Source organism: Lontra canadensis, unplaced genomic scaffold (assembly GCF_010015895.1).
Source record: "Lontra canadensis isolate GAN:19392208 unplaced genomic scaffold, GSC_riverotter_1.0 scaffold97, whole genome shotgun sequence".
In the NCBI taxonomy this organism is placed as follows: domain Eukaryota; kingdom Metazoa; phylum Chordata; class Mammalia; order Carnivora; family Mustelidae; genus Lontra; species Lontra canadensis.
Window position 1 is genome coordinate 4319343 of NW_022631091.1, and position 26948 is coordinate 4346290.

Below are 26948 nucleotides of genomic sequence, written 5' to 3' on the forward strand. Positions count from 1 at the left end.
TTCAACCAGCTCCACTCTTCTCTCTTCCCCCACTTCCCTTGCTCTCACCAAGGTTTGCAGAAAGAGAGTAGATAATGATTCACTGGCATTTGAAGTGTATTTTTCTAATTACAAGTATTTTGAAGTTTGGTGGCTTTTTGTCTTCTACTTATACTGAAAGCATGGTTGTGTCTTTTGGGTTTTTGTTTCTTATTTTGTTTTCTTAATGATATTTTGGGTGTGTTGGCTCTGCTTCAATCTTTAAATCCTCTATAAAATATATGCCCTATCCAATTGTGATTTCATCTGAAAGACTACACAGAAAATTTAAAAGATTTTTTTAAAGTTAAAAACATAATAAGATCATTCATGAAAGGTATCTTGACTTTGCAGCAGTGTCACCTGCTTATACAAAGCAGCTGACAAATCCCCATCTTATACAAAGATAAGATGTCTTCAGAGAACATCCCAAACCATCCTCTCCTTCCCATACAAACACCAGATTTGGTTGAATTTCCTAGTAACACATGTAATGGCTTGTGAAAGAGGCCAGATGACAGGGTATTAGTACAGGCAAAGTGCCTTCCCCAACAGTGCAGAAAAAAATGTAAATATATATGCTTGTCACATGGTTTTAAAATATTATAAAATAATATAATCCCAATATAAATCAAATCAGACTGTTAACTCTTACTTGTCATTATGCTCCATGGCTGCTTTGGTGGCTGCCACCATCACCCTCAGTTCCTCCTTGGCCTGGGTGACATCTGAAGTCTTCACTGATCTCCTCTCCAGCCCCTTGGCATTAGCCAGCAGAGTCTAGGAATTACAAGGTCATAATGAGTAAGATACACACAGGAAAGGTGAACATTTTCCTTTTTTGTTATTAATTGTATTCAAGATATCCTGTGTCAAATAGAAATTCTAGGTAAAATAGGCAAATAGGATGAAAGGGAGGAGAAAATATTGGAGGAGGGAGAACTAGTCATGTAAAGATCTGGGTAAAATATTGTTTTTTAAGATTTTATTTTTTTAAGAAAGTTAAAAAGTGGTCGGAGTTCCCTGTGGGTTTGTGTGGGAAAAAGAAATGCTAAATAAATTGTTCCAAGTATCTTATCATGAGCACCAGCATTATTTCTAAATTGGTGAGAAACCATTTAATTTGATTATTCTACATGGATATAAAGCAATGCTGAACTCAAATGTGGAGAAACAAAGATCTCTGCTTCATTAAGTGATAGGTTGCCACATTTCTAGAAAAAGAAAGAGGGATCTGATACCCTGTTGGCCAGGGAATTTTCATGCTGATATTTGATTGGGATAAAGGTCTGTATGCTCCTTTGGACTCAACCTCAAAAACCAAGGAATATGGTAGACCCCCAACTGGAGGCTTTGTTTATTCCTGTCAAACAAAAGCTTATTTTTCTGCAGCATGAAAAGCTCAAAACAAGGAAAACTGTGCATACATGCAAGTTTGAATTAAGGAGTAAATCAGAGATGGGGAAGATGGCAATGAAGTAGGAGGACACCAGGCTCACTTCATCCCTCAAATACAACTAGCTAACTATCAAATCCCTAAATACCCCCCAGAAATCGAGCTGAAGACTGGCAGAACAAACTCCACAACTAAAGGTAGACAAAAGCCCACATCAAGGAAGGCAGGAAATGTGGAGACATTGTTTGGGAGAGAAATGGGTGGTGGCCAATGTAATGAGGAGAGTGCTACAGTCTTAAAGAAGGGTGAGAGACAGACTAGTACATAGGGTAGCCCACACGGGGAACACAAATCCCCATACCAATTGGCTTAGAAAGCAAGAGGGGCTGAATTTCATGAATTCTTGCAACTAGTGGGGCTTAAAGCCTAGAGTTTTAAAGGTCAGTGTGCCTGGTTCAGGGAGAGCTCCAAGATCACTGGGGCTACACCAGGAGACAAGGCAGGGCAAGCAGCCTGCAGAGATACAGCATGTGAACAACAATCCAAAGAGTGCCTGGAGCACATAGTGGGGAGGTTATTTGCTCATCTTGGAGTGTGTCCCAGAGAGGATGTGTTCACAGAGAGACCCCTCTGGGAACAAAGGAACTGACAAGGACCATTTCCTTTACATAAGCACAGGGCCATCTTCAGGAACCAGTGCCACTTGGACACTCTCTACCTAACTTGCTTATACCAAGCTCTGCCCCAGTCCCCCATATGTCAGTGGAACCCACTATCCCAGCCACGTCTGCCATGGTCCCAGTACAGTGGATCTCCTCCCCCAGAAGAATCGCCTAAACCCCTGTCAACACCACATCTCCCAATCTGGGAGTTTTTCAGGGTCTCAGTGCCAATGGTAGTGGTGACAAGTCTCATTTCAAAAGCAGAATACACTTAGTCAAAGTGCACCACATTCAGGCAAGGGACAAAACACTGCCCAAAATAGGCAAAGAGAGCCTCAGCAGACAACTGGCCTAAAGGATGACGTGGCCAGGAAAAAGCAGCAGAGGGCATGCAGCACACATTGGAGACACTCCCTGAAGTGCCAGGCCCTGTGGAATAGGACACAGTACATGACAGGCCACTATAGGACTCTTCTTCATAAGGCTATTAACCTCAAGAACATCTCAAGGGAGATGTAGCTGACTTTTCTAACACAGAGAAACAGGAATAGACAAAATGAGAAGACAAAGAGAAGACAGAATGAGAAGAGTTTGTCCCAGATTGAAAGAACAGGATAAGGCCACAGTCAAAGATCTAAGATACAGATGTAAGTAACATGCCTGAAGGAGTATTTAAAGTAATGGTCATAAAGATATCCACTGGACTTGAGAAAAGAATAGAGGACAGAGTGAAGGAAAGTAATCAAGCTGAACAAAAGAGAGTAAAAAGACTTATGCAAAACGAGAATAGACTTAAGGAACTCAGTGACTCCATCAAACATAATAACATTCATATTATAGGGATCCCAGAAGCAAGAGAGAGAAAAGGGGACAGAAAATTTCTTTGAAGAAATAGCTGAAATTTTCCCTAATCTGAGGAGGGAAAGAGACATTCAGATCCATTAGGCACAGAGAACACCCAACAAAATTAAAATTTTTAAGAAAATTTTTTTAAAATTTTAAAAAGGAGGGGCACATGGGTGGCTCATTGGGTTAAAGCCTCTGCCTTCAGCTCAGGTCATGATCCCAGGGTCTTGGGATCAAGCCCCATATCAGGCTCTCTGCTCAGCAGGGAGCCTGCTTCCTCCTCTCTCTCTCTGCCTGCCTCTCCCCCTACTTGTGATCTCTGCCTGTCAAATAAATAAATAAAATCTTTTAAAAAATTTTAAAAAGGAGATCCACACTAAGACATATTGTAATTAAGTGGGTAAAATGTAGTGATAAAGAAAAAAAATTTAAAGCATCAAGACATATGTAGACAGTTACATATAGGGGAAACCCTACAAGGCTATCAGTGGATTTTTCTGTAGAAACTTTGCAAGCCAGAAAAGGGTGGCATGAAATATTCAAAGTGCTGAATGGGGAAAATCTGTAGCCAAGAATACTCTATTCAGCAAGGCTAAAATTCAGAATAGAAGGAAAGATAAAGAGTTTCCCAGACAAATAAAAACTAAAGGAGTTCATGACCACTAAACCAGTCCTACAAGAAATATTAAAAGGGACATTTTGAGTGTAAAGAAAAGACCAAAAGTGACAGTACCAAAGGCAGGAAACACAAAAGCTGTACAAACAAATATTTCTATAAAAAAGTCAGTCAAGGAATTCACAAAATAAAAGGATGTAAATTATGACACCATATACCCAAAATGTGGGAAGGAGAGGACTAAAGAACGTGTTCAAACTTAAACAATAATCAACTTAATATAGACTGCTATATGTAGATGTTATACGCAAACCTAATGGTAACCACAAATCAAAAACCAGTAATAGATATACAAAAAACAACAAAATCCAAATGTATCACTAAGAAAACCAACAAATTATGAAAGACGAAAGGATCAGGAAAAAAACCTCAGAAACAAAGACAAAATAAGTAACAAAATAGCAATATATACATATCTATCAATAATTACTTTGAATGTAAGCAGACTAAATACTCCAAGCAAAAGACTTAGGATGACAGAATGGATAAAAAACAAGACCCATCTATATGCTGCCTACAGGAGACTCATTTCAGACCTAAAGACACCTGCAGATTGAAAGTGAGGGGATGGAGGAATATTTATCATGCAAATGAGTATCAAAATAAAGCTGGAATAGCAATGCTTACATCAGACAACATATACATAAATATATATATATATATTTTTTTTTTTAAGATTTTATTTATTTATTTGACAGACAGATAGAGAGTACAAGTAGGCAGAGTGGCAGGGAGAGGAGAAGCAGGCTCCCATTCTAGCAGGGAGCCCAATGTGGGGCTCGATCCCAGCACCCTAGGATCAGGACCTGACCCGAAGGCAGCCACTCAACTGAAAGAGCCAGCCAGGTACCCCAGACAATATAGATTTTAAAACAAAGACTGGAACAAGAGACAAAGAAGGACCATATATAGTAACAAAAGGGGTAATCTAATAAGATATAACAATTGTAAATATTTATGCACCCTACATGGGAGCATGCAAATACATAAAGCAGTTAATAACAAACATAAGGCAATTAATTGATAGTAATACAATAATAGTAGGGGACTTTAACACTCCACTTACATCAATGGAGAGATCATTCAATCAGACAATCAGTAAGAAAACAATGGCATTGAGTGACACATTGGTCCAGGTAGATTTAAGAGATATATATTTTAACATTCTACCCTGAAATATCAAAATACACATTCTTTTCAGGTGTACATGGAACATTCTCCAGAATAGATCACATATTGGGCCACAGAACAAGTATCAACAGTTCAAAGAGATCAAAGTCATACTATGCAGCTTTTCTGATCACAATGCACTGAAACTAGAAATCAAACACAAGAAAAAAATATGGAAAGATGACAAATAAAAGGATGTTAAATAACATGCTACTAAACGATTAATAGGTTAACCAAGAAATCAAAGAAGAAATCCAAAAGTACATGGGAACAAATGAAAATGAAAACACATGGTCCAAAACCTCTGGGAGGCAGAAAAAGCTCTTCTAAGGGGGAAGTTTATAGCAATACAGGCCTACCACAAAAGGCAAAAATATCTCAAATAAACAACCTAACCTTATACCTAAAGGAGCTAGAAAAAGAGCAATAAACAAAACCAAAAAATAGAAGGAAGGAAAGAAATAATAAAGATTAGATCAGAAATAAATGATACAGAAAAAGAAAGAAAGGAAGGAAGGAAGGAAGGAAGGAACGAACAAATCAATGAAATCAGGAGCTGGTTCTTTGAAAAAAAAACTAACAAAAATTGTTAAATAAAACTATATAGGATGCCTGGGTGTCTCTGTTGGTTAAGCCTCCAATTCTATTTTTTTAAAGATTTTACCCATTTATTTGAGAAAGAGTGAGAGAGAGATTAAGAGAACAAGTTGGGGGAGATGGACAGAGGGAGAAGCAGACACCCTAAAGAACACGGAGCCCAACGTGTGATTTGATCCCAGGACACCCGGATCATGACCTGAGCCAAAGATAGACACTCAACCAACTGAGCCACCGAGGTGCCCCCTTTTTCTTTGCTTTTCTCTTTTCTTTTCTTTTCTTTTCTTTTCTTTATTTTATTTTTTTTTAAGCCTCCAGCTCTTGAGTTTGGCTCAGGTCATGATCTCAGAGTTGTGAGATTGAGCCTCATGTTGGGCTCTGTGCTCAGGCGAATCTGCTCAAGATTCTCTTTCTCCCTCTCTCTCTCAAAACAAATAAATAAATCTGTAAAAATAAATAAGTAAGTAAGTAAAATTACAAATGAAAGAGGAGGAAGAACCACCAATATCACAGAAATACAAACAATTACAAGAGAATATTGTGAAAAACTATATGCCAACAGATCAGAAAACCTAAAAGAAATGGATAAATTCCTAGAAACATATAACCTACTGAAGCTGAAGCAGGAAGAAATAGAAAAATTGAATAGACTAAGTGCCGGAAAGGAGATTGAATCAGTAATCAAAAACCCTCAACAAACCAAAATCCAAGATCAGTTGGCTTCATAGCTGAATTCTACCAAACTTTTCAAGAAGAGTTAATACTATTTCTCAAACCATTCCAAAAAATGGAAGAGGGGGGAAAACTTCCAAATTCATTCTATGAGGCCAACATTACCCTGATACCCAAAGAAGATAAAGACGCCACCAAAAACAAAACAAAACAAACAAAAAAAAAACCTACAGGCCAGTATGGTTGATGAACATAAATGTAAAAATACTCAACAGGGTCACCTAGTGGCTTAATTGGTTAAGTGTCTGCCTTCAGCTCAGGTCATGATCCCAAGGTCCTGGGATAGAGTCCCACATGCGCCACCTGGCTCAACTGGGAGCCTGTTTCTCTCTCTGCTCCTCCCCCAACCCCACTCATTTCTCTCCCTCTCTCTCTGACAAATAAATAAATAAAATCTTTTTTTAAAATCCTCAAAAAATGCTAGCAAACTAAATCCAACAATACATTTTAAAAATCATTCACCATAATCAAGAGGGATTTATTCCCAATATGCAAGTGTAGTTCAATTTTTGCAAATCAATGTGATACATCATATCAATAAAAGGGTAAAAACCATGAGATTATTTCAATAGATGCAGGAAAAAAGCATTTGACAAAGTGTAACATCCATTCATGATAAAAGCCCTCAAGTAGGTTTAGAGAAAACAAACCTCAACATAATGAAGGCCATATATAAATATATATATACCAAACATCATACTCATTGGGGAAAAACTGAGAGTTTCCCCTCTAATGTCAGTAACAAGACAAGGATATCTACTCTCACCACTTTTATTCAAACTAGAATTAGAATTCCTAGCCACAACAATGAAACAATGAAACAACTATATAAATAAATAAATAAATAAATAAATAAATAAAAGGTATCCAAACTGGAGAAGTAAGACTCACTATTTGTAGATGCCATGATACTCTATAAAGAAAACCCTAAAGATCACAAAAAAACTACTAGAACAGATAAAGGAATTCTATAAAGTTGCAGGATACAAAATCAACGTACAGAAATCTGTTGTATTTCTATATGCTAATGATGAAGCGGCAGAAAAATTAAGAAGACAAGCCCATTTACAATTGCACCAAAAATAATAAGACACCTAGAATAAACCTAACCAAAGAGGTAAAAGACCTGTACTCTGAAAACTAAAATATTGATGAAAGAAATTGAAAAGGACACAAAGAAATGGAAAGAGGTTCCATGCTCATGGATTGGAAGATGAAATATTGTTGAAATGTCTATACTACCCAAAGCAATCTACAGATTTAATACAAACCCTACCAAAATACCAACAGCACTTTCCACAGAACTAGAATTTTTAAAATCCTCAAATTTATATGAAATCACAAAAAAACCCAATTGCCGAATCATTCTTGAAAAAGAAAAGCAAAGCTGAAGGTATCACAATTCCAGTCTAGTATTGGCACAAAAATAGACACATAGCTCAATAGAACAACAGAAAGCCCAGAAATGAACCCACAATTATATGGTTGATTAATCTTTGACAAAGCAGGAAAGAATAGCCAATAGGAAAAGGATAATCTCTTTAATAAACAGTGTTGGGAAAACTGGACAGCTACATTGAGAAAAAAGGAAACTGGAACACTTTCTTACACCATATACAAAAATAAGCTCAAAATGGATTAAAGAAGGGCGCCTGGGTGGCTCAGTTGGTTAAGTGTTTTCCTTTGACATGGGTCATGATGCCAGGGTCCTGGGATGGAGCCCCATGTTGGGCTCCCTGCTCAGTGGATAAACTGCTTCTCCCCTTGCACTCCCCCCACTTGTGTTCCCTTTCAAGCTCTCTCTCTCTCTATATATATCAAATAAATAAATAAAATCTTTAGAAAAAAATGGATTAAAGACCTTAATATGAGACCTGAAGTCATAAAAGTCCTAGAAAAGAACATAGGCAGTAAGGTCTCTGACATTGGCCTTAGCAACATTCTCCTAGATCTGTTTCCTGAGGCAAGGGAAATAAAAGCAAAAATAAACTATTAGCACTATATCAAAATAAAGCTTCTGTACAGTGAAGGAAACAATCAACAAAAATAAAGACAACCTACGGAATAGGAGAAGATACTTGCAAATGACATATCGAGCAAGGGGTTGGTATCCAAAATATGTAAAGAACTTATACTCAAGACTCGAAACTCAACTCAACACTCAACACTCGAAAAACCAAATAATCCCGTTCAAAATGGGCAGAGAGGGAGTGCCTGGGTGGGGAAGTCAGTTAGGGATCTGACTCTTGGTTTCAATTCAGGTCGTGATCTCAGAGTCGTGGGACTGAGGCCCACATTGGGCTCCGCATCAGCATGGAGTCTCCTCGAGATTCTCTATCTCCCTCTGCCCCTTCTGATCATGCACTCTCTCTCTCTAAAATAAATAAATATTTTTTTAATAGGCAGAAGAAATGAATGACATTTCTCCAAAGAAGACATCCAGATAGATGGCCAAGAGACATGAAAAGATAGTCTGCACTACTCACCATCAGGGAAATGCAAAATAAAAACTATAATGAGATATCACCTCACACTTATCAGAATGGCGAAAGTCAACAACACAAGAAACAAGATATTGGTGGATTTGTGGAGAAAGGGGAATGCTGTTACACTGTTGGTGGAAATGTCAACTGGTACAGCCAGGCTGGGAAACAGTTCAGACATTCTGCGAAAGGTTAAAAATAGAGCTACACTACAATCCAGTAATTGAGGTACTGGGTATTTACCCAAAGAATACAAAACACTAATGTAAAGAGAGACATACACCCCAATGTTTACAGCAGCATTGTTTACAACAGCTAAATTATAGAAGTAGCCCAAATGTCCATAGACTTACAAATGGATAAAGAAGACGTGGTGTATGGATATACAATGGAGTATTACTCAGCCATGAAAAAGAATGAAACCTTGACATTTGCACCTACATGGATGGAGCTAGAAAGTATAATGCTGAGTGAAAAAAATCAGGCAGAGAAAGACAAATACCATATGATCTCATTCACATGTGGAATTTAAGAAACAAAACAAAAAAGCAAAGGGGGCAAAAGACAGTGATAAGCCAAGAAACAGACTCTTAACTACAGAGAACTGATGGTTCCCAGAAGGAGAGGGGTGGGGAGATGGGAGACATAGGGGATGGGGATTAAGGAGCACATGTGTCCTGAGGACCACCTCATGGTGTATGGAAATGATGAATCACTATCTGGTACGCCTGAAACGAAGATTACACTGTATGTTAGCTAACTGGAATTAAAATTAAAAATAAAATAACTTCAGAGGAAAAGAATTAAGAAGTAAATCAGAACTGGCCTTTAATGCTGTGAGTTTTCTCAGATACAAAGAAACTATACTTCCCATTTTATAAGATAGGATGTTTAAACTTTATTGAATTCAAGAAGTCAAGAATAGTTTTAGCAGTGTCACTCTTCATTTTCAAGACTGAGAAAGTTACTCCTGCAGTCTGTTCTTTTTACCGGAACCTTCACACGTGTTAACACAAGCCTGGAGGGAGTCCCCAGGCTTATGAGCTGGGGGAGGGGGACCCCTGTGGCTAGCCATCACAGTGCCTTCTTCATGCTTTTCCTAAAGGTACCAAATGCACCTGCTCCCTGGTAATTCTTGACAGTTCCCAAACTGTTTCTACGTGTTTACTTTAGTGGTTTGGGAACATTGTCAGCATGTCAGCATACACCCCACCACCAACTCTGCCTCCCGATTCTGTGTCTGGGTCCAAATTCCTCTTTTTTCATCAGGACGCCTGTCACTGGATTAGGAACACCCCACACAATGACTTCATCCCTACTTGATTACATTTGCCCAGATCCTATTTCCCAGGACGATCACACTCACAGTTTCCAAGTGGACATGATGTTTTGGAGGACATTACTCAGCCATGCACAGCTGCCTCATGGGGGACATGCAGGGAAGGCATGTAATCCAGGCCACCGAGTGGCACTGTTGAGATGAGGAGTACTACCACTTAGCTACTCCAGTAGCTAAAGTTCAATGAAGGACAGCTTAAAAAAGGGGTTGGAAACTCTATTTTGAGATATTTATGGAACATCTCCTAAATTTTATATCATTGTCATAACAAATTACCATAAATTTTGTGGCTTAACATAAACCTATCACCGCTGTTCTGCAGGCAGGAGTCTGGGTTTGCTCTGCTGGGCCCTGCTAGGGTCTCCCTGGGCTGAAATCAGGGTGCTGGCTGGGTACCTTCCTTTCTCAAGGCTCTGGGGCAGACTCTCCTCCAGGATCCCTCAGTGGCTGGCAGGACCCACTTCCTTGAGGTTGTAGGACTGAGCTCCTGTCCTTGCTGGCTGTCAGCATCTGGACGCCTCTCTCTAGTCCCTGTATGTAGGTCCTCCATCCCAGACCCCCCAACGACCATGGAACTCTCCTCTCCCAGGGCATCTCTCTGATTCCCGCTCAGCCACTTCTCCCTTCTGAGTGCAGCTAGAGAAGGTTCTCTGCTGTGAGGGACCCATGTGATCAGATTGGGCCCATCCAGGTAATTCTGGAAAATCTCCCTATTTTTAGGTCTGTAATTTGCTCACTCTGGACATCTAAGTGTTAATGTCCAGCAGGAAGCTAGAAACAAGTATAACCTAGAACCCCCAGGAAATATCTGGGTGACATACACAGAGCTGGGGGTCAGCAATGCAGGGGTGTGCACATGTAGCTCATAAGCAGGGAAAGAGGGAGAAAAGAGAGGGACAATGCCTAGGGAAACAGCCCAGTGAGGACTGGGTTACGGAAGGGAGGAGCCAGAGAGGTCACTGACGATGGGTGGCCAGAGACGTTGGCAAAACCCAGGAGCTGTGTATGCCCCCTACCATCCCACCACTCACTCTCCCGTGGGCAGGAGGTAAATTCTTTACCCATGGTGTCCTTCAGCTGTAGAGACACAAATGGGGCTTCTTGGATTCAGAATACTTTCTCCTACTCGTGAAATGGGAAGAAATGGAGTAGTCTCTATTCAGACACCTGGAGGATGGGCTGTTACCTTGTCCTGGGACGTGGCCTGGGACTGCAGAAGGACTGCCATGTAGAGTTCATATTCATCCTGTACCAAAAAAAAAAAAAATCCATTGAAAATGTGTTATATCATCACAGTGTAAGTTTCTTCGCAGGGAAAAATAATACGGAAGTTAAGGGTGTCAGTTTAGATCATTTTAAAAACTACAAAATGTTCCTTCAGTATATAACCCACAGAACACACAATGAAGTGTATAAAATCTCACCAACTTCGAAGCACATTTGAGCATGAACTGTTGATCACCTCAGAATAGCTTCCTAAAATACCTTGACACACATACAACACATGATCTCCTGTCATAGAGAGGCTCAGTTAGTCCTGCCCACCTGCCAGGACTCACTGAGTTCCATGGCCGTTGGGGGCTCTGGGATGGAGGACCTACATACAGGGACTAGAGAGAGAAGCTCCCTAGGGATGGGGACGTTCTCTGGAGAACAGGCTACTGTATGGCTGCTCTTAAGCATTCCTTGTCTTCAGGACTTAGGCAGTAGCAAGATCTGGAAGCAATCTCCATAATACCCATCACTCTTTTACCCCCTATCCCCACCTCTTTCCTCAGTTTGTTTCGCAGGGTCCATAGTCTCTCATGGTTTGTCTCCCTCTCTGATTCCTCTCCCTTCACTGGGTGTTATACCTAACTAATGAATCACTGAACCCTACTTCAAAAACTAATGATGTACTGTACAGTGAGTAACTGAACATAATAAATAAATAAATACACACACACACACACACATGCACACAAGATCTGGAAGCAACCTCTTTTCAACTCAGTTTTGATATGAAGGTCACTTTCATCATGAAATCACAGCAAATTTATAATTCCATAAGAATGTATATGAAATAATTATGCATACTTATAAAAATTTAAATGTTACATATGTGCAATTTAGAAAAACCTATAAATAATTGGGAGATTTTATTCAGGGGGGTATGGGCTTGAGGATTGAGCTAGCTGGTTATTTACTCCCATGGCCTACTTGTAATTGATGTAGCTATATGCACATTACTTTGAGTCTGTGAGTGATTTTCATCATCTGTAGGATGGAGGCCATAATACTTGGCAGAATTTCTGGGAGAATTGAGACTCTGTGTGCAGAACATCATGTGTGGCTCTCAGTGGTTATGTGGGAAATAAACATTTTTTATTACCTTGACTTCTTTTAAGATGTCACCAAATATCAAAGAACTATTGCAAATATCTTCAAAGACTTCTCCAAAGATGTGCAGTCTGTTGAACTGCTGAGGTTCACATATGCATACTTTCTGGAGTTCCTAGTACAAAAACAGAACCCGTCATTTCAAGATGTCTTCATTTTCCTTTCCAAATAACTTCTCAGGTGGAGGAATAAGAACTTCCACGGGGCTTTCTATCAGAGAGCCCAGCTCCCACCACCCCAGAGTTGGGTCTGGGCAGAGCCAGGTAGCAAACCAAGGGGCGTCTGATTCCCTCTGAGCAGTGCTGAGAAGGTCTGACTGCATGGTTGTCAAAGGCATTGATCTACTTTTTTTTAATTCACTCCCTTACATGCTGTACTCGAGGACACTGCATCCACAACGTCCCCAGGGTCTTCCTCTTTCCATTAGTCCTCTCAGCCAAAACCCTCATCAGGTTTGATTATTTCTCAGCTATGCTGCTATTTCTTCCCTTCCTGCATTTTCACCCTTGCATCACATCCGTGGTCCCTTTGGATGACTCACAGCCCCCGGGGAGTTCACCAAAGCTCCTCCCATCATGCTAACCATGTTCCACAGACATGGGTGACTCTGGGAAGACTGTACCTACGTTACCTAACCATCTACTCCCACCTCACTCTCCCCACACATGCTTCCATAGTGAGTTAGGCAAACCTTTCCTCAGATGAGTCTGCTATCCATGAACATTGTATACCACAGCTGCCAGGCAGTATCTGATGCCCTGCTTATGAAGTCGCCTCCAACTGACCCATTTCCAGACTTAGCCTTTCTTTATTTCTCTCTGTTACCATCTACCTCGTGTCAGATGTTCTCAGCAACTGCTAGGTAAACTCTTTTCTACCTGGAAATGTAAAGGAGGTGCCTGAATGCAGGTCTCCACCCATGACATTTAGATGCTAGGAACTACAGCAGTGTGACCGCAGTACAGTAGAATCATCCTCCTCACCTGTTCCAACTTCTTTTCATGGCATATCGCTGCCTTTCTCCCAGTGAAATCGTACTTCATGAGATCTTGCTTTGCAAGAACTTCTTTTTGGAAGCACAGGAACTTTCTGTACTTGTCTGTCTTTGTAACACCAGATAGGTAGGAGCTGATGTACTGGTACTTATCCTTGGGTGGGGGAGACATCACACACTGACGGCTGGACTCCACTGTTCTGTATTTGAGAACCTTCATCTCTGGCAATCTCAGTTCTTCTCTCCTCCGCGGTTCTGCAGAAGCCTCTTTTCCTGGAGCCTTCCTTGGAATTAAGTCCTCTTCTGAAGTGCGGGAAATAGGCTCCAGAGGGTCCAAATACCTGAATAGTGGTGTGGTCTGGACATCTTTTGGACTCAGAGCTGTATTGATGGTAAAATAAGCCAAAGCATCTTTCATCTTTGCAATCTTCTTATCAGATGGTTTCTCTACTTTGAAGATTTTTTCCCCTTTTGGTCTATTGGCATTGGGCCAGTGATAGAGGATTGTCTCAGGAGGCCTGTAGAGCTTATTGGAATTCAAGTGCCCAGAAGTGTAGAGATAGATGTCATCTCTGTGATCTTTCTGAAGTTTGTTCAAAAGTTTTGTTAGATTGCATAAAGGCCTATCACCTTGCACCCCACAGTGCTTCCATCTCATGTAAACTGGTCAGAAGAGATAATAAGATTATTAAATATTAGTTCCACAATAAGACAACAAAACAGCTGTGTGCATTTGCTGAGCTTGCATATCCCATTCCCCGAGGCGGAACCGACAGACACAGACAGAAAACAACACAAAAGCCAGGCCTAGCAGCAAACGGGGAGCTGCTGGATACACAGGATACACAGCTCTGATCAGAAAGCCCAGTGACCTGCAGGGACGCCTGGCTGGCCTGCTCAGTTCATAGAGCGTGCAACTCTTGATCTTGGGGTTGTAGTTTCGAACCCCATGTTGGGTGGGGAGATTACTTGAAAATAAAATCTGGAAGGGAGGCAGGGAGAGAGGGCAAGAGGGCGGGAGGAAATAAGGAAGTCAGTCAGTCAGTCCAGGGCCCTTCAAAGCCCAGAAGAAGGAGGAAGGGATTTTTGGTTCAACACAGGGTCTCTTACCATTGTAGCAAAAGTTCCAAAAGTAAGTTTAACAGTGTAATTATAATTCCTAATGATAGCACTTAGAGACATTCACCCCTTGGAAATAAAGATGGGTGTTTTTCTTTCTCTCTTTGTATTGAAATGATTCAGAGTCCTTGATCAAACCCCTCAGTGACTGCCGAGCCAGGCACCCCTTCTCCTCCCATCCCCACTTGCAGGAAGATAAGGAGTTGATGAGGACCCCAGCTCCTTCCACAAAGGGCCCTGCTTCTCATATGTCCCAGTGGTAGGGTCTATGTGGGCACATGGTCCAGGACATGAAACTGCAAAACCTGAATTTTTGAGTCAGTTTCCTGACCACATGATCTCAAAAAGCTTACATAATCTCTCTGAATCATAGTTTCTCCCTCTGCAAGATCAGGATAATCATCCTACTCAAAAGGATTGATTGGCAGTTAAATGGAATCATATTTGGCAGAGAGGCCCATGGCCTGAAACAGACACTCCATAAATGGTATATATTTTTAAGAAAGAATTCTAGGACAGGGGACACCTTCTGAAATGCTTCTGGTAAAACATGAATTGGCCCAGACTTCAACATGGGGAAAGGAGATTTCTTTTTGGCCATGCACTGTGAGGGCCACAGAGCAGCTAGCCCACAGCATCACCTTCCCAGAGAACCCTGGAGGAACAAATAAGCAGATCCTCTGTCCCCAGCATGTTACCTGAGCTGGGAAGGGCACTGGCAGCAGAGTGGTAAAGCAGGCCCACCAGAGGCCTCAAGGGCCCATTCTGAACTCCCACAGACCACGCATTACTCACGCTCTCTGGTCCTTACAAGGATTCCATCTGTAACTGGTTTTGTTCCCATTTTGTAAAAGGGAAGCTGAGAAGGAGTTCTGGGACCCACTCATGTCCAGACACCTAACTAGTGGCAGAACTGATTCCTGAATAAAACATTTTAACCGAACTGCTAGATCATCTCTCTCATTCCACAAGGGCCTGACCAACACAGGGGAGGACTTTCTGGAACCCACGCCACATCCAAATCCATTTCCCTGACCAATCCGTGTCTGAAGTAATGATAATAAATCAGGATACGTGGTTTCCTCTGTTTTCACCTAAGAAAAGAAAGGCCCGGAGAATATGAAGTAGTAGAATCATTTCTATTATTGTGTAACAAATTATCACAAACTTAGTAGCCTCAAACTCACGTATTAGATCACTGCTCTGTAGGTCCAAACTCCAACATGAAGGGGTTGGGTTCTCAACTCAAGATACTACAACACAGATACCAAAATGTGGGCCTGGTTGAGGTCTTGGAAGCTTTAGGAGAAAACCGGCTTCCAGGCTCATTCCTGTTATTGACAGAATCCAACTCCTTGGGATTGTAGGACAGATGTCCCCACTTCCTGGCTGTTGGTGGGGGTCACTCTAAGCTCCCAGTGGCTGCCCTCATACCTGAACACACACATCCCCTCATCCCTGAGTCCCCTTCTCATACTTCTCATGCCCCAGAACTCTGACCCCTCCTCCATGGCCAGCTTCATGTGAATAGGTCAGGCCCACCCAGCAGGTTTCTTGTGTTAAGGTCACTGGTACTGTGGGACATAGTACAATCACAGAGCACTCTCTCTTCATGTTCAACGTCTTAAGGATTGCCAAGTACAACACCAGAGGTCATCTCTGAGTTCTACCCATCTCAGGGTGCTGACGAACCCAGAGCACAGTCTCCCCTTGCATTGTCTCATGAAGAGACAAACCAACCTTTCCCATCTATGTGGTCAGATATTAGGGCAAATACTTCCAGCAGTAGGATTCTTGAGAATTTATCCCTATTGATCAGCTTCTTACTTCAAAGAAACTACTTATAAGATGTTAAAATATTAAAAGAACCATTTTTGAAGACAGTTAATCATTATAATTAATCAAAGGCATAAACATTAAAGAAGACACGTTGTATTTGTTGGGCTTCTCCAGAGGACAGAACCAATAGGAGAGAGAGAGAGAATATGTAAAGAGATTTGTCATAAGGAATTGGCTCTCTTGGTTATGCCCTCTGGCAAGTCCAGAATCTGCAGGGTCGTTCAGCATGTGGGATACCCACTTCATACCCAAGGCTTTCTGCTAGAGAATTCCCTCTTGCTCTGGGGAGGTTAGTCTTGATTCTACTAAGGCTTTCAACAGATTAGATGAGTCCCACCCACATTTCAGAGAGCAATCTGCATGACTCAAAGTCTACTGATAAAAATGTTAATTATTTATCCAACAAACATCCTTAACAGAAATATCCAGAATGAAATGGGCACCATGCCCTAGCTGAGGTGACACCTAAAATCCAACATCATGCGCGTTACTCCAATTCTCTTTGGAAAGTGGGAGAAGGAGGCAGCTCAGTTGTTTATTTTATTTCTGAAAAGGATTTGAAAACCCCAGAAAATGAGCAAAATCATTTTCCTACTTAGAATTTTTTTCTTTAGATTAAAACAAGACTTGCTTCACTAGATTTAGAGATTCTGGATTCCATTTCTCTTTCCCAAATTCTTACAATATGCACCAGGGCTCCCATACGGGCATAAATATTTTAATTTTTTTTTCTATCTGAAAACATTGTTTGTTATTTGCATATTCTCCTATCTCAGTCTGACAGAAAAAGAACAGAAAAGGTTGAAATAATTCATTGGAAAATGTGCTTCTTTTCCAAATAATCTGGAAACAAATTTGTTTTAAGTAAAACCAATGTTGAATAGATATTGATAAGACATAGTAATACATTTTTTGGATTAGGTTGAAGTTAATAAATAAATATTTCAAACATTAGCATTTGAAATTTTTAAACACAAGGCATAGTTACTACTGTTTCATCTTTTCCAAGATGAAGCAGTAGGTCTTTAATGTCAAAATTATTACAAGTCACTTCCCTGTGTTTTGTGGTCTTGGAGAAACTTGGAATCCCATAGAAGATAAACATCTTCTTGGACTGTCTCCCTCACCTCCAGACTTAAGTTAGCAACATCCTTAGTATGTGTTAGAGGCAAGAATTAAGAGAAGAGAGCAGGCCAATCCTGGCCCCACAGACTCCTTGCCCTGTGGGGCACATATGGCCAGAGGAGAGCCCCGGGACCTTGGAGAACCAGGCAGGCCAGGCTGGATGTTTGAATTCCTTGAAGAATCCACATGGGGCCCCTTCTGTATGTGCAGAACCTCTTCATCTGGCTTTTTTGGCTCTCCCCCATTTTAATCACCTGTAGGATATTTAAAACTCTTCTCAAGATTGTAAGCTCTCTTTCCAGAACTCTGTGGTTGGCTTTATACTGGCTACCTCCTGTAATATCCTTCCACTGTGATTTCTACTTTTTCTCAAGGGAAGAAACTGTTTTATTAACATTGGCATCTTCAGAAAAAGACCAAGAGTAACTAGTTTGCTTCATGAGTAAATGTGGAAAAGAAATCAGATTTTTTTAAAGATTTTATTTAATTATTTGACAGAGAGAGATCACAAGTAGGCGGAGAGGCAGGCAGAGAGAGAGGAAGGGAAGCAGGCTCCCTGCTGAGCAGAGAGCCCGATGTGGGGCTCAATCCCAGGACCCCAAGATCATAATCTGAGCCGAAGGCAGAGGCTTTAACACACTGAGCCACCCAGGCACCCCAAGAAATCATATTTTTAAAATTAGTATTTTTTAAAGATTGTATTTATTTATTTACTTATTTATTTGACAGAGAGAGAGCAGGAGCACACAAGCAAGGAGAGTAGGAGTGGGAGAGGGAGAAGCAGGCTCCCTGCTGAGCAAGGAGCTGGATTCAGGACTTGATCCCAGGATCCTGGGATCATGACCTGAGCCAAAGACAGTTGCTTAACCAAGTGAGCCACCCAGGCTCCTATTTTAGAATGTTAAATAATAAGGTCAAATTCTACTCTATACCACACTGCTGTCTCCCTCAGAGGATTCCTCAGCAGCATCTGAAAGTCCAGTAGAGACTGAGTTACCTGATAGGGGGAATGTACCAGCCGTGGGAGAAGCACACATCTCCAGTGCTAGAGAAGGGAAAAACACACTTGACAGTACTTATCTTAAATGGGTTGGACGTGGAAAGCAGATTAATGGGTCCACCCAATTCTATGTTCCTGATGAAGGGACTTTGCAGATTTCATTACAATTATGACCTTAGAATGAAGAGATTTTCCAGAATTACCTGGATGGGCCCAATCTGATCACATGGGTTCCTCACAGCCGAGAACCTTCTCTGGCTGAGCTCAGAAGGGAGAAGTGGCTGAGCGGGAGTCAGAGAGATGCCCTGGGAGAGGAGGGTTCCATGGTCGTTGGGGGCTCTGGATGGAGGACCTACATACAGGGACTAGGGAGAGGCGTCCAGGAGCTGACAGCCAGCAAGGACAGGAGCTCTGTCCTACACCTGCAAGGAAGTGGGTCCTGCCAGCCACTGAGGGATCCTGGAGGAGAGTCTGCCCCAGAGCCTTGAGAAAGGAAGGTACCCAGCCGGCACTCTAGCAGGGCCCAGCAGAGCAAACCCAGACCCCTGCCCCACAGAACGGTGATAACTTTGGTTTGCTTTAAGTCACTGAATCTGCGGCCGTCTATCATAGCAGCAGAAGAAACACACAGCGCGGGGAATGTAGGAAGGGTGGTTCCCAGGCCTGGCAGGGCTGGAGGGTGGTGATGCTGAGGTGGGGGTTAGTCACCAGCAGAAGAGGCAGGAAAATCGCTAAGTAGTCCTGACAATTCAGGGATAGCCTGAAGTGAGGGGAGTGAGGCGGGGGCATGCACAGGACACCCCCACCCCCCAGACCAAGGATTCCAAATGGAAGAACGCAGTGATACCGCCTAACATTACAGAGGAGCTCCGGTTTCTTTACGTGCATATTAAAGAGAAAATAGCCTCCAAAGGCTGGAAGACTGTGAAAATCTCCCCGCGGCCCGCTGCACAGCCGCTGCACAGCCGGGGTGCGGGGCCTGCACCCTGCAGCTCTGGAGGGCGTACTTTTGCTCTGCACCCGATTTACTTGTAAGGGTTTTATCTGGCAACTCATTTTCCCTCCTACTTTTTAACTTATGGGAGGTGTACTTACTAAGAAATACCAAAATAAGACTAGCCCATTCTGTTTCCAACCACTGTGTTGCACGGTTGGCCAAGGGCACGCAGTCAGCTTGCGATTTAAATCTTACCGGGCAGTTTTTTTTTTTTTAATTCTTCTTTATTAACATATAATGTATTATTAGCCCCAGGGGTACAGGTCTGTGAATCACCAGGTTTACACATTTCACAGCACTCACCATAGCACATACCTTCCCCAATGTCCATAACCCAACCACCCTGTCCCTACACTCCTCCCCCTGGCAACCCTCATTTGTTTTGTGAGATTAAGAGTCTCTTATGGTTTGTCTCCCTCCCAATCCCATCTTGTTTCATTTATTCCTTTCCTACCCCCCAAACCCACACGTTGCCTCTCAACTTCCTCATATCAGGGAGATCATATGATAACTGTCTTTCTCTGATTGACTTATTTCGCCCTGCATAATACCCTCTAGTTCCATCCACGTCGACATCCAGATGGCCAACAGACACATGAAAAAGTGCTCCACATCACTGGGCATCAGGGAAATACAAATCAAAACCACAATGAGATACCACCTCACACCAGTCAGAATGGCTAAAATTAACCAGTCAGGGAATGACAGATGCTGGCGGGGATGCGGAGAGAGGGGAGCCTCCTGCACTGCTGGTGGGAATGCAAGCTGGTGCGGCTGCTCTGGAACACAGCATGGGGGTTACAGGGCAGTTCTGGAACGCTGAGTACCGCGCACACCGAGCTCGCGAGGCAAAAAGGGGCTCAGACGTTCTGTGCACGCAGCACCACGACTGTGGGCCCCCACCGGCTCCACCTCCCGCAGCCCGAGCACCCCTGGGCCAGACAGAAACAAGTATTGTGTGCCAAACCGAGCCCTGGGACGACAGGCAGGGCCCCAGGTGGACCTCAGCGCGCAGGGGAAGGCCCCCCGGAAGCCAAGAGGAACTCTGGAAACGTGGAAACAGCACGCCTGGAAAGTCAGACCGCGCGCCCAGAGACCGGACAGACGTGGGCATGTAGAGCCTTTATAAAAACGGGGTTCTCATGCACACAGTCAGTGAGGGCAGTCACTGCAGGAGGCCCCGACGCCACCCATGGTCGGGAGCTCACGGGAGAGGAGTGCTCTGGGCCCCTCACTTCACCGCGGGGGAGAATGAGCCACAAGTGGTTTCCGTCTGGCCTCGGGTCAGTCCGGGCTACCTGCTTGCGGGCTCTCACCCGCCCGCCAAGCCAGGTGCGCAGAAGGGGCGCAATGCCCTGCAGGGAGTGGAATTTCTTTCTTTCTTTTCTTTTAATTTCTCATGCTTGAATTTTTGGGGGTTTTTTTTGTTTGTTTTGTTTTTATTTTATTTATTAATTTAACAGAGAGAGAGATCACAAGTAGGCGGAGAGGCAGAGAGGGAGGGGGAAGCAGGCTCCCCACTGAGCAGAGAGCCCGATGCGGGGCTCGATCCCAGGACCCTGAGATCATGACCTGAGCCGAAGGCAGATGCTTAACCCACTGAGCCCCCCAGGTGCCCCTGGAATTTCTTCCAACGTGGTTATAACTTAGACTCCACGGCTCAGTGCCGCAAGCTTTCTCCCAATTCAAAATTCCTCGGGACCAACGATCCCGTTTTCAGGCCGCGGTGTGGCGGGAAAGCGACGGCTTCGGGTCCGGTCCTAGAATCACAGCATTAACCCTCGCCTTCGGGGACCGGAAGCTAAATAAACGCGACGACTGTCCCGTGGTGGGCTGCTGGGGGACGACGGCAGGATGGCGGCGTGCCGGGGAGCGTGCCCTCCAGTGGGTGGCGTTTTGGAAAGAGCACTCGGACCACCGTCTAGAAATCTCCCCCTTCATCTCTCCTCCTCGCAGAGGACACACGTGCGCGCACACCGGCACGCACACGGCACGCACACCTGCACACACGTGCGCGCACACCGGCACGCACACCTGCACACACACGTGCGCGCACACCGGCACGCACACGTCACGCACACCTGCACACACACGTGCGCGCACACCGGCACGCACACGGCACGCACACCTGCACACACACGTGCGCGCACACCGGCACGCACACCTGCACACACACGTGAGCGCACACCGGCACGCACACGGCACGCACACCTGCACACACACACACGGCACGCACGCGCGCACACGACCTGCTTCCCCAGAGTGTGGCTCCCGGGCTTTCGGAGGTGGCACCGCGTCCCTAGACGCAGTCCCACTCCCTGGGGACCCGGGGCTGAGGGGCAGCCCCAGCAAGGTTTTCGTTTTCCACCCCGGGTTGGGAGCCGCTCGGGTTCTGGGCAAACCGCAGGTCCCACAGACCTCAGCCGGCAAACACAGAGTGCGGGGCGCGCACTTACGCTCGGGCTCTGGACCCCCAGCCATCGCCTCCGGCGCGCAGCTCAGGACTGCGGCCGCGGTTACCGCGGAGACAGACAACATTCGAAGCCCCGCCCCCGCTGGGCGGGGTTCGTCTGTTACTGGGCCACCCCCCCCAGCCCCGCCCTCCGCCCCGCCCTCCCAGGCAAGCCTTCCTGAACCGGGAGTACCAGGTTTCTTGGCTTATTTTACTTTTTAAATTAAAACGCTTTCTTTCATTTGAGAAACATCAAAATACCCTTGCACTCTAATACTTTACCAAAGACTAGAGGTCAAAAAAGCAACTGGTCTTTGGCTGGGCATCTTTATAGAGACATTCGGGTTGCAAAATGCACACCATATGCAACCGTACCTGGCATTCTAGTACGTAGTAGGTGCCAGGCACTAAATTATCACTTAGTTATTTTCCTAGTACGGAGATGAGATTACGTGAGGTAAAATAACTTGGCCACCATCAGTAGTTAGCAGAGTAGAAGAATGTAAATGTACATCTGTTTGCAGTCTGTGCTCTTTCCTCAGGCTATGCCATGTGCCAAGGGAAGAAAAGCGAAAAATCTCTAAGTTTCCTATCTTTGAAAACTGTCGTTCTATTTAAATTTCTTCCAGCCAGGGAGGATTTGAGTGTCCTGGCATGGTGGCTGCAACTCTCAGACGTGACCTCAGGCGGGCTACTCACTGCTGCGCAGCTCACCGAGGAAGTGGTGACGATAAGGTTAGACGGTGTGTGAGAGAGAAAGCTGGGCACACAATCTCCTTTCATCTCCACTGGTGCTGGCCAGACACTTCGTAGGGTGAATGCTTTGGAAACCATGAAGTTGCCCCCACCCTAGCACGGCTTCAGTGGCTCCATACGTAGGAGCATCTGGATTCGATCTGGAATAAATAATTAAAGAACAGAAGCGCTTCCTGATTTTCTCTCTCCAGCATTCACAGTCTTTAAGCATCTGACCATAACTAGAAATGCTGACATGAAAATACGCACACTGCGTAAGGGTGCCTAACTAAGTATTGACCCAGGACAAGAGAAGATTTCTCCACATTCTGTTAATTATAAATTAGGGTGAGATGTGTGGCAAGCCAGGTTTTTGTATTACCAATTACTAGAGATGAAACAATGAGTCTTTCTGCTCCAAGCTGTTTAGTGATTGGGTGGCAGGCAGGCAGGTGACAGAGGTATTCTCTCTCCTTCCACGGTTGGGCTCAGAAGACAGACAGAGCTCCTGGCCCTGGGAGAGAAGGCCATGGGAAGTGTGGGCCCCCAGAACCAGTGGGACACTTCCAAGAGCTCAGCCTGTGCTGTCTTCACACTATTCATTGGTACGAGAACGGATTTGGCTCATTCCACATGGAATTACAGATCAGAAAGAAAATAATGTATTTCTCCCAAGTCATCCCGGGTAGGACACATATACAGTTAAATTCAACTGTCTCTCATACACTAAAGATCAGGAAATCAATGGTCACATTGCCATCACACATTAAAACCCACTGCAGCTCTCCGACCGCTAAATATTTCAACAAGGTGTTTAAGGCAGAAAGATACTACTATCGGTGAAACTAACTGGTCCGCCAAGATCAGGAGATCTTGCTTGAGGCCAGATTCCTGTGTAGGAATCCCCAAGAGCTGCTCGCCACGCAAACTGAGCGAGCAGATGCTCGAATTCGTGCTGTGCTAGCTTGTTTTTCAGCTCTGGGTGGCGCTGAAACCCTCGGCAGAGTTACTGAAAGCTGCCCCTGCGGATGAGACCGGAGCGCGCGTCCCCGCGAACGCAGGACTGCACACACGGCCTTTCACCCTGGGAGCATTCAAAGAGAAAACACGAAGTGTTGTCTGCTCTTGACGCTCTGCGAAGAATGCAGAAACGCACGATCCATTCCCTGCTCTAAAGATGCTCGGTGGAGAGGAGACGAACCCGTTAAGGGCAAGACGCGAGGGAGGGAGGAGACAGGTGCAAACTGGCGCAGAGAACGGAATGGGGGCGGGGGTGTGTGCTCCGGGAGGACCCCGCGTTCACCGCCCCATCACCGGCCAGCAGCGGGAGTGGAGAGCCTCCCCTGCGCTCGTAACAACCAACTCTTTGGAAATGTAACTGATCCAAAATAAACGTTTAGTTGCCGCCTTTCCAGCTGTAAGACTTCATTGTGTAAAAACAGACAAAGTCAAGACAACTTTTGTTTATTTTTTATTTACATATTTTATTTATTTGACAGAGAGTAAGGAGAGGCAACACAAGCGGGGGGCGGGTGGGAGAGGGAGAAGCAGGCTCCCCACTGAGCACGGAGCCCGATGCGGGGCTCGATCCCAGGACTGCGGGATCATGACCCGCGGAAGGCAGCCGCTTAAGGACTGAGCCCCCAGGCGCCCCTGAAGACAACTTTTAAAGCGCCTTTGTGCTTTCTAAGCTCTGGAGTGACACGGGTGCCGCGTTTAAGGACGTCCCGCCGACTGTAGCCTGAAATCACACACCAGCCCGACCGGGAGACGCGGGGTGCGACCAGGAGTCCGCCAGCTGCCAGCGAGCACCGGGCGAGTCGGGGGGACGGTCAGGTCGCTCGTGCACGCTGCAAGCGTTCGTGAAGAATTCCAAACACGGAGAGAGAGACCACGAGCTTCCGTTTAGAAAGATAACCCTGGGGTTCGCACTGCAGGCGGTGAAAACGGGCGGCGACGAGAGCCGGCCGTCCGTTTCCCGTTCCACGCGCAGTTACAGCCCCGACTCCCTGCGCCCTGACGCAGTGCCGGCGAAGTGTCCTCCAGCAAAGGCCCGAGCGCCGCGGTCCCCGCCTCTTGACTCCCGCTTTCCAAGGCCCGCACCCACGGGGAAAATCTGCCCCAGGCTCCCCCTTCCCTCCCTGTTCTTCTCCACCGGAGGCACATTTCTCTGAGAACAAACGTGCTCTTGTTTTTCCAATCTTAGAAATGTATAAAAACAAAGTATTTGCTTTGACTTTGCGTCTCTCTAAGGCAAAGGCACCCTCCCATTTACCAGACAGCACAGATCCCGCGCAGGGAGGGCACGTGGCCGGTCTGCGCAGGTGGGGACCTTACCGCAGCTTTGCGCGCGCGGGGGAGGCTGCCGGAGGGGTCCCCGCCATGCCCGCGTCTGCCGCAAGGGGCGCTCTCTCCACAGATCTCAAACCTGGCTTGCAGCCTCGATTTTGCCCTAGAGGGACTTTTCTGCAATATAACTTTATTTTTAAGTGGCATTCAAGGACAAAATAACTACGAGACACAAGAAGGTTGGAAATGGGATGGAGAACACAACTTCCCCAGAAGGGCCCCCACCATTCTTCCCACCTGTGTCCTCCATGAGCCTCCTCTTAGTCCAGAAAGTAAAATACACCTTCCTCTCCTCAGAGTGGCGCATAAAACCGCGCTTCTTTACTTCCAAACTGCCATTTACTGCTTGTCTAAAACTGTTTCAGTGTTTCATTGAAATGTTTTTTCAACTGTGAAAATTGCTATCTTGGGTCAGGATGTTTCATTAAAAACAATGAAACTATCTCTGATGCAATGGCTTCTGGAAAACCAGAATTAAAGCCATCAAGTGAGGGATAAGTGGGTAATGAAAATTCCCCTTGCTAACCACCCGCCCCTCCCTCCCGCAGCCTCCGGTTTCTCTCCCCCAAAACAAACCACATCTGGTTTCTTACTTAGCTTCCAAGAGTCAGGCCACCCACAGACAGGGGCCCCTAACCACCCCCCACCATGAGTTTCCGTTGCACATAAGATGGCAGTTCCTCAACCTGGATTCTTTCTCTTAAAAAAAAAGTCTTGGAAATCATTCCACACCAGTATCTAGAGAGTCTGGCTTTCTTTTTTTCTCTTTTTTCCTCAGATTTTTTTTTTTTTTTAATTTGAGAGAGAGAGCAAAGAGAGTGTGCAGGAGCAGGACAAAAGGAAGAGGGAGAGGCCAGCTCCCGGCTGAGCAGGGAGCCCAGTGCCGGCTGGGATGCTGCGACTCCCAGGATCATGACCTGAATCAAAGGCAGATACTTAGCAGACCCCAGCCACCCACGTGCCCCATCCTGACTTTTTAAACAGCTGTATTGTATTTCGTTTTTATAAAATCAACAGACAACGGGCTAACATGTATTGTTTCCACTCTTTTATATTAAACTCCTGTGCTCCCCTTCAGGTCACCTCTCAGGTGTGAGAGTATGCAGGGAAACCCAAGGAGCCAGGTGAGCCCACGGTCACAGGGTTTGGGACCAGAGGTTGTGCCCATTCACCCAGAACGTGCCACAGTGAGGGTGATGTGGGGCTGGGAGTCGATGGTCCACGAAGATTTCTGGAGACGTTTTCGGAGCAAAAAAGGCGTTCTTATTAAAGCACGGGGACGGGACCCAGGGGCAGGTAGCGCTGCTCTGGGACTGTGAGGAGTTGCTGACTATATACTTGAGTTTATAATTATAAACTATATAATTTATACTTATATAAATATATAAGTAAGCATATAAATTTAAGTATATTATTTGAAAATCTAAAAAAAAATTTAAAGTGTTGTGGGGGTGGGAGGCTCACCTGAGTGGCTCAGTGGGTTAAGTGTCTGCCCTCAGCTCAGGTCATGATCCCAGGGTCCTGGGGTCGAGCCCCATGTCGGACTCCCTGCTCAATGAGGACTCTGCTTCTCTGCCTCCCTCTGACCTGTTTGTGTGCTCACTCTCTCTCTCTCTCAGATAAATTTTAAAAATCTTTTAAAATTTTAATATATAAACTTATTTATATATTTATAATTTGTATATTTCTTTATTTATATTTAGAATTTAGTGAGGGTATGGGAGAGCATAAGTCTCGAAGGAATTGGCAGCAAGGCTTCCATGACCTTGAGGGGCTGGCTGCTATGCAGATAAGGTTATTTACTACTTTCTAGTAAAATATTGGTCTTGAGACCCTCAGATGGGTGGGCCATAGCTTTGGAATATGAATGCTAACAGGTATCTTGGGGGTGGGGTGGTGTTCACAGTCATCAGAGGCATCAGAGGGGAGCAACACCGTCAGAAGCCGAGCTCTGGTGACAGATGAAGGGAAGTCCTCACAGGGAGAGGGAGGGGTGTGACCGTCTGCAGCCTCAAGAATCCCGCCCGCCCGGAGGGGCAC

At 44.7% G+C, this 26948-nt stretch overlaps 1 protein-coding gene across 1 annotated transcript in view; it reads right to left on the reverse strand.

Moving 5' to 3' along the window:
• Nucleotides 1-21850, reverse strand: part of CUNH6orf118 (chromosome unknown C6orf118 homolog) — a 34655-nt gene extending 12805 nt beyond the window's left edge. The window contains exons 1-5 of the mRNA XM_032837197.1: nucleotides 21829-21850; nucleotides 13282-13955; nucleotides 12291-12413; nucleotides 11106-11165; nucleotides 674-798 (exon numbers count right to left, since the gene is read on the reverse strand). Of these exons, the coding sequence (XP_032693088.1) occupies nucleotides 674-798; nucleotides 11106-11165; nucleotides 12291-12413; nucleotides 13282-13950 (977 nt within the window). The 5' untranslated portion in view covers nucleotides 13951-13955; nucleotides 21829-21850. The remainder of the gene's footprint in view (nucleotides 1-673; nucleotides 799-11105; nucleotides 11166-12290; nucleotides 12414-13281; nucleotides 13956-21828) is intronic.
• Between the last annotated feature and the right edge of the window lie 5098 nt (nucleotides 21851-26948).